Source organism: Erpetoichthys calabaricus, chromosome 6 (assembly GCF_900747795.2).
Source record: "Erpetoichthys calabaricus chromosome 6, fErpCal1.3, whole genome shotgun sequence".
NCBI lineage: Eukaryota > Metazoa > Chordata > Cladistia > Polypteriformes > Polypteridae > Erpetoichthys > Erpetoichthys calabaricus.
Window position 1 is genome coordinate 92,647,914 of NC_041399.2, and position 14,952 is coordinate 92,662,865.

Genomic DNA, 14,952 nt, shown 5'->3' on the forward strand with positions numbered 1-14,952 from the left:
CTGTCTATCTGATTGGTTGGCTGTACAAAAAGAACTCCCCTTTCCCACTTCCCATCCTCCCCCTCCCCCTATAGCTTGGATTCTCTTCTTAGAGCCAAAAGGGTCCTTGACCCACCACACTTCCTAACGATAGACTAGGTATTCCCGAGTATTTAGGCATCTTTAATTCCTAATCCAGGGTTATACCTAGATTCATTACTGGTGGTAGGACTGGCCCTACATTTCCTCCAGGGATACCAAGTTAGAAATTACTCTAGTGGCTACTGGTTTTCCTAAATCTTGGAGCCTTTATCACACCATGTAGAGCCACGCTTCATGGCTGATTCCCAGGGGAATGAACAGTTAAAGGGACACAGGTCCCAACTTTTTTCTGATCAGGATGGATTACCATATCTGGCATAACCTCACTTGCCCTTTTCTCAGGTCATGATCCCCATTGTTTGTTGAGTGGACTTTAGCCCTGAGAGAAAACTGCCTATTTCCTCTTAAGTTGGAGATACCTGTCAATCTCGTGTGTGCTCTTGACTGTAGTCCTTCCGGGGGCAACTGGTTCGCTGCCAAAGTTTATAGCCACCTAGTGGTGACGTTCCAGCCTTTGGATCAGCTATCACTACCAGCTCAAGCTTCTATTTCTAATAAGGTTTGATGGGCAAAAATCCTCCCAGTGTAACTCTTTACTGTCTGCATTGTTGTTTTCCCCTGAGCCACCTAAAGCATGTTGAAAACTTTCCATAAAATTATATATGATAATATTGATTATTTATATTATCTTCTTAGTTATTTCATAAAATTATAATTTAATTCTGAATTTAACTTTTGTCCGAACCCCGATCTAATAATTGTTATGTCATTTTAAACCTCTGAAGTCTCACAAGAATTATAAATAAACATTAATTAATCCGCCAAAAGAATGCTGGGCTTATTTTGCAATTCAAATTTCTTCTGAAATAATTTCAGCATTTATTTTGACTGGGTTGCCACTTTGTCCAACCAAGTAATTTAGAAGGCCCTTCTGTACTAGACTCTATTGACAGAGTCTTGAACAGGACCAGGGATGACAAAGACAGGTGTTAATTGTATGTTGAAACCAATATAGCTCTTGAATATACATAAATTGCAGCAGACAGACTCTTTAGGGAATTAATTTTAAGTTGGTATGTTTTAGCTGCTCTCATGCAGATTACAGGAACAGAATTCTAAGTGCATGTATTGAGAAGAGAGAAAGCAGATGTGATTACTGGTGGGCAACACACATTGATTACATAGTAGTTCCTGCTTGGACACCCAAGTAAGACAAGGGATGATACTGGAAATAGGAACAAAAGACCTTCGGTGAGCAGTGAAATGCACACAGGTCCCAGCTGGGCCTCAATAACTTGAAAGAAAGAGGTTTTTCATTTGAGCTTAAGCTGTATTGATACTCTCTGTCGAACCACTGAGCTAATGTATCGTGTGCTATACTTACAGGTATCAAGGGTTTCTTCACACAATTAGATACTTAATAAAGTGTGATATATGTCATACTTCAAAAAGATTTTGGTTTTATCTCCTATATTTAGGTACCTCCTGTTCTTCTATTTTCTGAACACACTTATTCCAATACAGGCTGCAGAAAGCAACAGCTTATCTTATTATCATAAAGAACACTTAATGAGATGCTAGACCCAACATGCATACTTAACACATAATAAGACAGTTTAGATTTGTATATGCAGCTACCTTTTGAAATACTGTAAAGTCAAAATTAACATCGTTGACTATGATATTAGATAAAACAAGCTTTTAGCACAAAGTAAGTTTAAATACTATCATAGTCTGTAATAATTTATTCAAATGTATATGCTGATTTGCTTATGTGTGGAACATTTAATGATATGAATCTGACGTTATTCAGACACATTAAGCAAATGTGCATAATAAAAAGTAAAAAGTAATGTAATCAGCTAAAAAGAAAAGTATCTAAACATAACACAAGGTGCACCGTAGACAATTTAAGCAAGAGAAATATATCTGTGATGGATAACAATTAAATTCTCTAATCCTTTCAAAAAATGAGATTACAAGAAGAGCTAATGTATTATTTCTTAATGAAACTGCTCTAATTTGCCTGATCTAATAGCATTCTAGATTAGTTTCCATTATTCTTTAGTGTGAATCATCAGTGTCATTAACATTGTCTGTTCATAGTGCACAGCTGGATTAAGCAGTAAACAAACAGCTTAAAGGTTTTTTATAGGAAACAAACAATTTGAAAGCAAAATGAATACCACAGTAGCAAAGCATAGCGATATTAAATGTCACAGTAATGTAGCAATAAAATGAACTATACAGAACTAAAATAAATGTATCTCATAGCACTTCTGAATGACACAAATGACAAAGCCAAACATAATGATAAATAAAAAGGTTATTTTTGTAAACTTTTCCAAAGTAAATATTTGCAAGGCAGATGGACCAAAAATGCTTGGGATTATTTACAATGTGTAAAAAAAATCTAAAAATCCAATATACTTGTATAACAAAAACCTTTGAAATAAGCGTAGTTGACATTAGATGAGCAGTTAAATACCTCAATTCAATAATTACTGTATAGTCCGAGTGAACTATAAATAAATATGAAACTAGCTGCAAATATAGGTGTACCTAATAATTTACCTATAGGGCTATCTACTCTGAAAATAAAGTGTCTACACTTAGCATCCCTGCCATTTCAGTTTGAGATGACAGTAAAGTTAATTTTATTCTAAATGAATATGTTGTAGAAGTATTTCCATTAATTAATTAAACAAATTAAATGCAAATATTCCTGGGTCACTGTTTAGGTCATTAGAGATACATTTTACACTGTACGGAATTGGCAAGGGTCTGCCCCTTTGGTAAAGGTGCCTAATAGACAGCAGCAGGGTAGGAGACAATCCCACCTGAGACTTCCTGGTGTGAATGAGAAGATATCCACACTACTAGATTAAAGTGAGACCACAGTTTATATTCCTGCACTCAATTAATTATTGCTAATTTACGAGCTACTGTATCTGATGTTGAAATTTTTACTCAAAATATGGTAATATACTATCAATTCATATACTGTAGATGAAATTTTTTTCAGCCTTTCATAACTTGTTTAACTCATGACATTTACTTGGTATTGAGACATGAAAGACTTGTACTGTATATTGACAAAAGTTTGGTTACACTTGGGTAATTTTTATGCATTTGGTCTACACCACCTTCATTACCCCAGTGTTTCTGAACTTTTATGGTTCTGCGACCGAGTTTTGCCTTTTTAATTTACTGACCCATTAGCAACAATTGCAAAACACCCCTATGACCAAGCATGATCGGGTGTCCCCCTTGTTGAAACAAACTCACTTAAAAACAAGGAAGCATATTGCTCAGCATGGCCAAATTCTTAGGCGACTCAATATGATCCATCTGCAAACTAAAAACAGGAACCTAGTTTTTTTGACCTAGTGATTGACATATGGTTTCCGAGTGTAAAAGATCAATTTGTGTATAAGGTACTTCTATATATAGTAGTACTGTATACTGCACTGCCTTTTTACTGTCTTGTCTGATTCAATTAAAAAAAACCCTATTCCACTGTTCATAAAACAGTGTGAAAATTATTATTATTTTATTTTAGAAAAGATCAACTTTTCTCTGAGTGAAATGGCACAAAGGTTTTGTAAAATTTGACCATCCATCCATTTTCCAACCTGCTGAGTCCAATCACAGGGTCACGGGGGTCTGCTGGAGCCAATCCCAGCCAACACAGGGCACAAGGCAGGAACCAATCCCGGGCAGGGTGCCAACCCACCGCAGAAAATTTGACCAACACCTATTAATAATTTCTGTTAAGTTTTTTGATGTTTCAGTCTATAAGAGAAGATAATGTATACCAGACTTTTTCCCATATACTGTAGTTCTATGAATTTGGTAGGGGATGGGTGTAGCAAATATTGAATTAGTTTTTTCTTTGTCTAATTTATTGCAATGTGACTCATAAAATACATTAAAAGTGTTGCATGAAACACTATTTCTTAAAAGACAGCTCAGGGCACCAGAGGGCTGTACTTGTTCTCTTTGGTATGGAGGCAACCATAGGATGGAATTAAAAGAAGAAATCAATTTTGGAGTAAAAAAAACAAAAAAAAACCCTAAGCTGAATGAGTACTAGTAGGAGAAAAAATGATTCTAAATAGAAAAAGAATGAGAGAGAGAAATGGGAGGCAAGAGGCAAGAGGCAAGATTGCTATGTATTACTTTAGAAAAGCCACACATACAAACATTTATCCTATATATATATATATATATATATATATATATATATATATATATAGGCCCATTTGCACAGCTAAGTCATTGTGTTCTTATTTAAAACATTTTATTTTATTTACAATGCAAAATTCAATTCAGGCAAGTGAAAACAGCATAGCAAAATCAACAGCATGGTTCCAAAGACACTCCACAAAAATCAGCAATTATCTTTCACCCATCGAAGAGAGTCATATACGAAACAGAGCGCTATCTAAAAGGATTCTTCACATATGATACAACAGCAAATTAGAAAAAAAGATGGACCACAAACCAACATATTTACTTTAGAATCACTTTAATAGGTTCTTGTTAAGTTCTGAAAAAAGTATGAAACATCCTCGTAAAGTTAATTTGATTTTTTCCCAGTTTGAGATAAAATAAAATATTGCTTTTCCACATGGTCGTAGATGGTGAATTGGGAAATAGTCCAGTACAGCAAGACTGAGTTTGATCGTATGTACTGTAGTATAAAATATTACAACCAATTTTTCAAAATACAATTTTATCCTTTCTGGTATTACCCTAAATACTGCTGTTTATTGAGGTATAAGTTATTTTAAAGCCAAGGCTCTCTGCAAGATATTCATTTATTTTTGCTCAAAATGGTTTGACTGTAGGTCAATTCCACAGCAGGACAGTTAATAGTTAAAAGTGCTTGATGGTATCACTCTCAAGTTGCATCTCTCCCAGGATACATTTGAAACAATATTAGAAAGGAATTACTTGAATGATTCACAATTTTAACTGAATTGTATCATGTTTGGCATATATTGAATTCGAATTTATTTTATTAATGACCAAGTTCCATTGCCTTTCTTATATTTTATTTAAGAGGACCCTTTTCCATCATTCTCCCAGATCAATAAGGGATAAATTCCTTAAAATTTTTATAAAGCTTGGAGATGCTGTCTAAACTTCATCCATACTAACCAGTATCACCTTAAGAATGGATATTAAGGAAGGAGGAGGAAAGTTAAATAGGCCACATTAAGTGAAGTCTGTGATTGAATAAAAAGACAAGTGTCTGTGTTTATGTCTGTACCCCTGTGCCTGTCCATTTGGTATGTCTCTGTTATTCACCATTTTGTATGTGATTCAAAAGCAGTGGTAATGTTTATGATGTGTTATCTGTTGGAATGAAAAATACAATGCATTTTATTGCTACATGCATTACAAAATACATTCCAGTAGATGGTGCCCTAAAAATGTTAAGAGAGTAACTGCTGGATGGACAGATATCAGCTTATTCACCTTAATAAAAGAACAAGTGTCTGTTTTTGTATCTGTGTGCCAGAGTTAGTAAGACAATTTTTAAAATAGACAAAATGTAAAAGAAGGGTCAAAAAATCAAAACTAATACTAAAACTAACCCCAAAAGAATCTAAAAATAAGAAAATTGGCCATATCGACCTATTCTGTTTTTGAACCTTATATGCTATCAACAGCAGCATAGTAGTGACTTTCTTGCATCCACTTGGGGCATGTGAACGATGTTTATGACTGTAATGTTAATGAACGATAACTTCACGTGGTGGGTAATAGATAACCGAAAATAACAATAAACCGACTTACATGTCGGAAAACCAAAACACTAACAAGACTAGGCAAGAGTCAGTAAACCAGGCTAATCTGGTAGTGACCACTGCCACATTTTCCCAGCAAAACACCTCAAGTATAAGATTGGTCAGTTTGATGAGCAATGCCAAGAAAAAGCAAAAAAAATAGATGGCTCTATCCAAAAAGGAAAAGGCCGCCATTAAGGAAAGGAATCAGGTTGTATTATCATTATATCAGACCCAATGGGCAACCCATGTATCAAATAAAACAGATGAGGTCTCCAATGATTACTAAGATTTTTGTCCATCTTAGAAGGGTAGCACAGCTAGTATGTATATATAAAAAAAGTGTTGTTGGTAGATTAAATTTAGAGTGTAACAGTTGAAAAGATGAAATGAACTATTAATAGACAAATCTCTAAATGTTACAATCCTTAACAATTTCCACAGTCTGAATACAGTGTAGATTAAAGATGGCTGAAGCAGGTGATTATCATTTATATGGGCAACACATAAGAGCTTCTCTGCTTTAAAACATGACTTACATTGGTCATGACTGTTGATCCACTGAATGTTGAATGTGAATATAAATCCACTGGGTTGCTGGTAAATTGACGATAATTAGTATTGGCCTGACCAAAAGTCAAAGTACACAAAGATGATTTACAACAAGATTTCCTTTACATTGCAAACTAAGCAGTTGTGGCATTGTGGGCTTCAGCTAATGTCTAATATTTTATTCTGCAAATATTTGCTCAACAATAAAGGTTGAAGTTCAGTAGTGCCATACCACCTTCAACTTTAGATTCCTGTAAATTTTCCCTTTGTTGCCTTTCCATTTTTAAATTTCAGATAAATGATGTTGCAATTGAGTACAAGTCATTGTTTTCTGTCTGTTTCTCTGTTACTTTATGTCTTTCTTATAGCTTGAAGCTTTACACTTTAACAGTAAACACTATCTTTGTTACTAATGTACCTTCCCTGACCTTGATCTACATGTAGAGAAATGCCATGGGATGTCAAATGAATAATAATTTTATACAACACCATGTTCAAGGGTAAAGTATTTTAACTACACAATTGGCAAAGAAAAGCATAAATTATACAATAGTACTATTGATGTTAACATTCTTTTTCTTATTAATTTTTTTCATTATTATCATCACTAATATATCACTTTTTTGTCTCTATGAATAGGTTGTATATACTTGGTACAATATCATGACAGTTGGTGTGCTTCACTGAGGGCCATTTTTAAAAGACCCAATGTGGACCCAACTGCTTTCAATCTTTGATAATCTGACTTATTTTCATGTATCAGGGACTAACACAGAAACATATTTTGATTACCATTTTTCCTTCTCTTAAATGATCTGATCTTAAACCAACAGTGCAGTGATTACTTTCTCCAAGTATTAGGCCATCCCAGGCCAGAGAATTATTTATTGATGGTATCAAATGTCCTGTTACTGCAAAAGACATAATAAGCATGTATGTCACAAGGAAATATGATCGCTGGAAATAAAGGATTGCACAGATGCTTTAAATAATTAAATAACAAAGGAAGTAAGATAGGTTATAATATTGACAGGGAGATTTATGTTCAGTGATCAGACATCAGCATGTTAGAAGCAGTGAAAGCAGAATGGAAGGAGGCAGGAGCAAATTACTCAGCATAACTCAGGAGTGCAGTAACTGGAATTATATGATCACGACGTCACTGCTCAGACTAACTGGAAAGAAACCAAAATACTCTTTCCAAAGTGTTGCAAATTGTACACTTTGCATTTACAAAATGTAGTTTCAACTTGTGTAGTATATTGTTAAGAAAAAAATGAGAAAATTGTGTCTCAGACAACTTCATACATTAAAGAATGTTTAATTGTATTTTAATGAATTATTAAATAATAAAACACAAAAGGACACATACTTTCGTAAGTTAAAATTGCTTAAAGTGCCACTGATTGAATTAGATGAATAACATTTTTAGTGTACAATATAGTAGTTACACTCTTCACTCTGAACACTGGCCTCTATTCCTCCTTTGAAGCAGTTTTATTTCACTCCAAAGCTGGAGATAAATCTCAGGGAACATCCAAGAAGTACTTCTTAGTATACCTGAGGCCATATGTTTAGTTTGCCCACTGGTGGCCACAGTGCTCCTCTATTTTTGAGTCTCATTTAACAATAAAAAATACAAGCATCTCCAATGTAGCCTGTTCTTCCTAATATTTAAAAGGGGGCCTTAAATAAAACAAGAGATCCTTGTGTGCTCCTGTTCAAACTGAAGGAATTTCACGTGTATACAAGTAACCTGCAATTGTTATAGAACAGCTGCCCTTGTGGACCTCAGTTCTATAAACAAGAGTAGCACCCATTATCAGAATTCTGCTATTTGTTCCTCTTATATGCTATCCAGTGACATGAGACAAAGATTGGACTCCTTTGGTACTGTGTCTCTTCGGAGAATCCTTGGGTACCGCAGGTTTGACTTTGTGTCAATTGAGCAGTTGCTCATGGAGTCTGAATGAGGCACATTACCTTAATTGTGAGGGAACGTCAGTTACAACACCACGGCCCCAAGGGTGATCCGGCTCATAGGATCCTCATTGTTGAGGACCCAAGTTTCTGGACCAGGCCAAAGGGATGCCCAAGTAACACCTGGCTGTGGCAGATAGAGGGTCATTTCCGGAGGGTGAGTCTGAACTTTGTATCTGCCTGGGGGGTTGCCAACCAGGATCCCGAGCTGTTTCATCATGTGATGGGTGTGGTAACGTGCTGCACCAGTGCATGCTCCCCAACCTGACCTGACCTGATAATATCAAGACCTTCCTTGGTTCTTGGTCTTTCAAGTTGCACCCACTGCTTGTTGCTAACACGTTGCACCTGTCTTGCTTTTAAATCAGTTAATAAGATTTTTTCTTTTTTGCATAATAACTGAGTAGTGAGTGCAAAATAAATGGTTATTGGTTCATTACACAATATTTTACATTATGGAGTGCTTAAAGTCACATTGTAGGCAAGCATGAAGTTCAACCCATATTAAATTGCATCATTGTAGTCTGTGCATTCTATAAGCTATGAATTTTATTTACCATAAGTATATATTGTACTTCTACTTACTATTATTATTGTGTTGCAATGTTTGCTTTCCTTTTTTATTATAGTTTTTGCTTTTTGCTTTTATTATTACACTCTCAGTCTGTACAAAAAATATTTCTTGATCTCTTCCTGGAGAAACACTGATAAAGTTTTGTTCTCTGTGATTCTCTAGGATGGTCGAGGGACTTCTAATGAAACACTGATTGCTTTGTAGTACCACAATAGTATTATATTGAAGTTATAAAAAACTTACTGTGAGATCCACTCCAGATATTGTGGAGTAACAAACCTGCTGACCTGAACAACCCTAAGACTTCTGAATCATGGCCCTCTGTAACCTTCCATCCTTCAAATTTCAGCGCATTCCAACAAAATAATGGCTGGAGCATTGACAGCACGTCACATAACTGTGTTCTTCTCTGTCAGTTTTTATCGTGGGTCTCCTGGCAGAGCCCGATTGTGGATTTTTGTGCTGGAAGATACTCTAATACAAGCATAGAATAAAATTAGTATTTGTGTTGTGCATTGCTTTGTATTATTTTGTTCGCTGTTGAGGCCTTGAATTGACAATGTAAGCAAAATGACTTTTCCACAGTGCATTTTTCATCATTGAATACAATCCATTTGTGGAGTTAATTCCCCCTGCTAGGCAAAAAAGATAATCTATAGTGGTCAAACAAATGAAGTTCATGACAAAACATTGCAAAAAAAAAAAGCAAAACTTGTTGAGCAGTAGTAATGTCACACAAGTAATACATTTAACTGAATCTTTGATTTTCAGTTACATATTAATATTTTACTTCATAAAAGTTACAGCATGAATGTTTTGGAGCCAAACAAATAAACAAAACATTTTTATTAGCTTACACTTTCAGTACTAGGAACTGGTACACTTTAGACAGGTTCTCATGTCTGACATGTTTAAAGGGTCGAATTTGCATTGTTGTCTCCCAATGAGATCACTCTACAACCTACTTTTTATTAATGCCATGGACTTATACTGTTATTTCATGTGCAGATTTTTTGTTTAGTCTATTGCTATTTTAATCAAGAAGTGCCTACAGCTATTTTTCTGACACTAGCAAAGACTGATGACTCAGGTGGTCTCTGGTTACTTTCATTTCAACAAGCAGTCTTCTAGGATATGTGCCACAACCCTTTTATTTTATTTTTTTTTTTACATTTTTTATAGTCTGTAAATGAATATTTTATATGGCATAGGCTTAATGAGAAAACCTTAATTTTTCAATGTCAAAGATTTTCAAACTGCTCACCACCTCTATATGTGTGTGGTCTGTAGCCTACAGCAACAGCTTGTCAGGACCTTAACCGCATGTTTTACAGAATTGAAGTCACTTACTGAGTTGAATCAAAGGTTAGAAAAGTACTTGGTAAATAGAGAAATAAAACATGAGGAAAAATTCATAAGCACAAAAAAAACAAACTTAGGCTGGTCTACAAGGTTTAGGTGAACTTCGACACAATTTAAAATGATGTGAGGTCATATGCTTGTACCGTATGTTCTCTTACAAACAGTTTCTAGTAAGCAGTTATTCAATGGACTTTTACTAAACAACCTTGCTTCTTACAGAAACATAAAAAGTAAAGTAATAAAATAAAAATTACATTCAATTTTTATTTGATCATCAAAAAAGAATGTTTTAATGTCTTTATTTTGCAAATATATACATTCTATTCATAATGCCATTCCAATTTGTTTAATTTCTAAGGTATGGTCGTTTTTGCTGTATGTGTTGTGGTACCTTCTGCTGTACCCGTGCATCACTTATTTTCTAAACTTGCTCAATCCAGTACAGGATCATCAATACCACAACTGAAGTTTTTGGCACTGGGAACAAGGTGTGAAGCAACATTGGCAGGAAATCCAGCCTGTCACTTTGAAAGCTCAGTCAAATATCCAGACTCAGAGTCAGTTCAGTGCCCCTAAATTAGTGTAAAGTGTATGTCATGGGGATGAGTACACCCTCTCGAAAAAAAGTGTTTAAATAATGTTTACCAGGAACGTTCTAGATTTTTTTTTTGATCTTTTGGTTGTTGAGTTAGATTGACATGATCCTGTAAACTGGTTCATTTGCACCACATTTAGAAAATGGACTAGCATTAATAAACTGGCCTTTCCTTGTGAAAAAATTGAGTGAAAATCTATCAACCTCTCTTCTCTTATTCGAGCTTTTCTTGCCTTTCTTTTCTGGAATTTCTCTTTTCAGAATTTCGCTTTCACATTTCAATTCAAGCAAAACAAAACACAAGTGATGTTGGCTAACACATCTGAGGATTATACTGCTTTGTGGTTCACGTGTGTTGGAACAGGCTGAAACATTCTGGCTAAAAGAAAGCGAAGAAATACAATGTAGGGATTGTGTGGATTGCTGTCTTTTGGCAATGGTAAATTGGACGTTTGATATGTGTGTGCATGTCTGTGTATGTGTGTTTTTCCTGCGATGAACTGGCACCATGCCTAGAGTTTGTTCCTGCCTTGCACCCTGTGCTAGCTGGGATATGCTTCAAATGCCTCACAACCCTGGTATGGATTAAGTGTGTTAGAAAATGACATTGCAAAAAAAAAAGTTTTGTTAGGTTAGGATTTTCTGGCATTCTTTTCTTATTCAAGGGATAGCTTTAAATCTGCTCTTGGGTTTATGTCTAACTAAACCTCTGTGTCAGTCATGGTCCTTTTTTAGCTAAATGTTATACTTTCCCACATTCCACTCTGTCTCATGACCCCAGCAGCTGAGCTGAAGGGTAATATTTTCCAATCAGTCCTCTCTTATTTCTCCCTTCACTGAAATATTTTATCCCATCTCCCTCAGCTTAGCAAAATGTTTTTGTAAGGAGGTATTAACACCACTACAAGCCCTACATTCCCCTTTTCCAACCACCAGTAATGGATCAGGTAATACCTGAGGGAACACTGTATATCTCCTTCCAGGGTGCCATTTTATTCTACTGAGTGCCTCTCCCTCATCTCACCTTTCTTGCATTGATCCATCTTTCCATTCACATCTGGGACACAACTAGGTTAGGGCCTTCCGTCCATTAGTAGTACCTATATTACCATACTGGCATGCTGAATTTCTCTCTCCTCTCCATCACACACTGTTATTAAGTTATATATTAGTTTCAGCCAACATATTATTCCGCAGAAGTGGGCTCCTTCATACTTACAGCAGTGTACCTTTATAATGCCTTACTGTGGCTGTTTAATTATCATCAGCCAAAAGAGTTTTTTCTTTTGTGTTTTAATTCTTTTGTGTATTGGTGTGGTGGGGTTGTTGTCTGTTATATTTCTATATTTCTTCAGATGTAAAAACTAAATTTCCCCTTGGGACAATACATTTTTAGCTATGTATCTCTTTGGTGAAGGTTTGCTGTTGGACTACATTCTTTGCCCTTTGCCACCTTTATTATACTTTTTTCCTTTGACATCTGTTTCCAGTTTGCATATAGTAGTATACAAATACCAATAAACTGACACAATTATCCAAATAGGCTAAGGTTCAAATCAAAATAACAAGTCAGTTCCCTGGGATCATGTATGCATCTTCAAATGAATATTACAATTTTCAAAATCTGCTGCTAAATGTGCAGTACACTGCAAAATTGTTTCTATTTTTTTCCTGTCTGTATAGTCATATTTAGTAAAGAAACAAAAACTGCCTGTTGACTTATTAATGAGTAATTTTCATTCAATTTCGAGGTGTTTACAGTCAAGACTTAAAGAATTACAGGTCCGCTTGACAGCTCTAGCATTATCGATCTTTCCAAACTTGCTACATAATTACTCTTTCTGACTCCATACATATTTAAAAGAAAATCACCTTTATAACAGTCACTTGCTGCTCCATCATCATTAAAGAAGACTTAGAGTGAACTACAATATTTGCATTGAGTTCCCCAGAAGAACAGACATAAAATGTATTGGGAAATAAGCAACAAGAAAGATACCATAAACATGCAGATTTGTTTTTTGAATAATCAGCGGTAGTGAAAGTAACTGCTGTGTAGTATATGATTGTTTATTTAAAAAGGATTCCTACATTACTTTTTATCAATATATTTTAAATATCTAAATATATAATAAACATAGTGTTTGTATATTCTGTATTTATTTGCCTATTCTGGTTTTTTTATCATTTGTGATGTTTGACATTAGTCTCTGTATTTTCAACAAATGTGAAAACATTGCTTTTTTTCACAATATTTAATATTTGACAAAGTGAAATATCTGTGCCTTCTTTCCACTGATAAAAAATGAATCCATTCATATGTATAGTTTTATCATGGGAAAAAATGATAAATATAATTTTGGTATCAAAATCAACCATTTCCATAGACAAATCAAAATGATCATCTGGACAAAAAAATCCTGTTAGATTTAGTTTTTGGACCATTAATTTTTAATTTTTTCAGGCTTACTTCTTTCTTGGACTTACTGAGCCAAAGACATATGGAATAATTTAATTTAGGAATATGGCCTACTCAAATAGCAGCTATTTGAGGACACAGATTAGTGAACCAATCAATTATTTTAGCTAGCTACTCTGTTGCAAAAAAGTACAACAGCTCTTGCTTAAAACTGCAATGGGTAAAGACATTGTTGCAATTCTATATACTCGTAATAAGAATTTGTAACTAAGCAGATCATTTACTATAACTTTACATTAAGTTTTATTATCCTATTATTGTAACCTATAATACAAAAACACTTATAGTAACATTGATGCAAGAAAATGGAAAAATTATGACCATAAAATTACAATTTATATTTAAAAAGTAGACATTTCTAGTTCAATTAAAATCATTTACCTTTCCAACATATTGAGGATCAGATCCCATATACTCCTCAAGTACAAAAAATTGGTTCCAGACCCAGCCACGTTTAACTCTCTGAAAGCTTGTCCGTCCATTTCTCAATATTCCTGCCCTGCTCCCAGCGCGCTCACTCCCAAGTTTTCTTTGCAGTGGCGACTGCAGTGGTGTCAAAAACCCTTCTTCAAACAAGAACCAAAGGAACAGCAACAAGCAGTTCCTTGTAAGCATTGGCAATCTGTTAAGTGCAGGTTTTGGTTAAACCCCAAATGTTTTCCGTATAGAAATTCTTCTGCAGTTGGTCAGGATATTGAAAACAATCAAGTTCTTGAAAAACTTCACTTGACAGAGCAATGCAGTTTCTTCGACAATGAATTTCAGTATTCTTCTTGATTTGTAACCTAAAATGAAATTAAGTAAAGTGTTATTTTTTATTTTCTTACTCAGGCAGTGCATTTCTACAAACTCAACTTTGAGTGCACTAGGCTCACCACTCCCACAAAACTATTAATTAAGGACATTAAAGGTAATTAAAAAATACAACATTTTATTAGCTTTTACAGGGTAATAATTACCATTATGCAGGACTCATACAACCTGAATGGAGCTAGAATAAATGTAGGATTTTCACTAATTAACTAAAACCATGTAATAAAGAAATTTGTAATATCTTGGGAATACACAGACAGTGGTGGCAATGTAAAAGTAACAGAACAGTCTTTGTGGATGGACAGAATATTGATATATATATATATATATATATATATATATATATATATATATATATATATATATATATATATATATATATATATATATATATGTAAACTATATGTATTGCCAAATAAAATCTAAAGCTATGCCTTCTCGTCGTTACTTCAGTGATCAATTTCTCTGACCTTTAAACCCTCACTAACATTCTTAACAATGGATGACCTATTTATTCCTCATTTTGTCTTATTTAATTGAAGGAGTGACTCATAATCGTTAGACATAATACTAAGACATGTGGTTTACAAACTCCTCCAAGCAAATTGTTAAACTAAGCAGATGTGACGGCAAAAAGCCTAAGCTCAATTTGCAAATTTTCGATATTTATTAATTCCGTTTAGCTTTTTTTACATGTCCTTAAGAATAATTTCTATTT

The 14,952-nt window shown here is 34.5% G+C and overlaps 1 protein-coding gene across 2 annotated transcripts in view; it reads right to left on the reverse strand.

Annotated features, from left to right (window-relative positions):
- Window positions 1-14,211, reverse strand: part of LOC114653469 (cadherin-12-like) — a 348,240-nt gene extending 334,029 nt beyond the window's left edge. For both annotated transcript variants that reach the window (XM_051929400.1, XM_028803816.2), the window contains exon 1: window positions 13,803-14,211. In XM_051929400.1, the coding sequence (XP_051785360.1) occupies window positions 13,803-14,036 (234 nt within the window). In that variant the 5' untranslated portion in view covers window positions 14,037-14,211. The remainder of the gene's footprint in view (window positions 1-13,802) is intronic.
- Window positions 14,212-14,952: the final 741 nt, after the last annotated feature.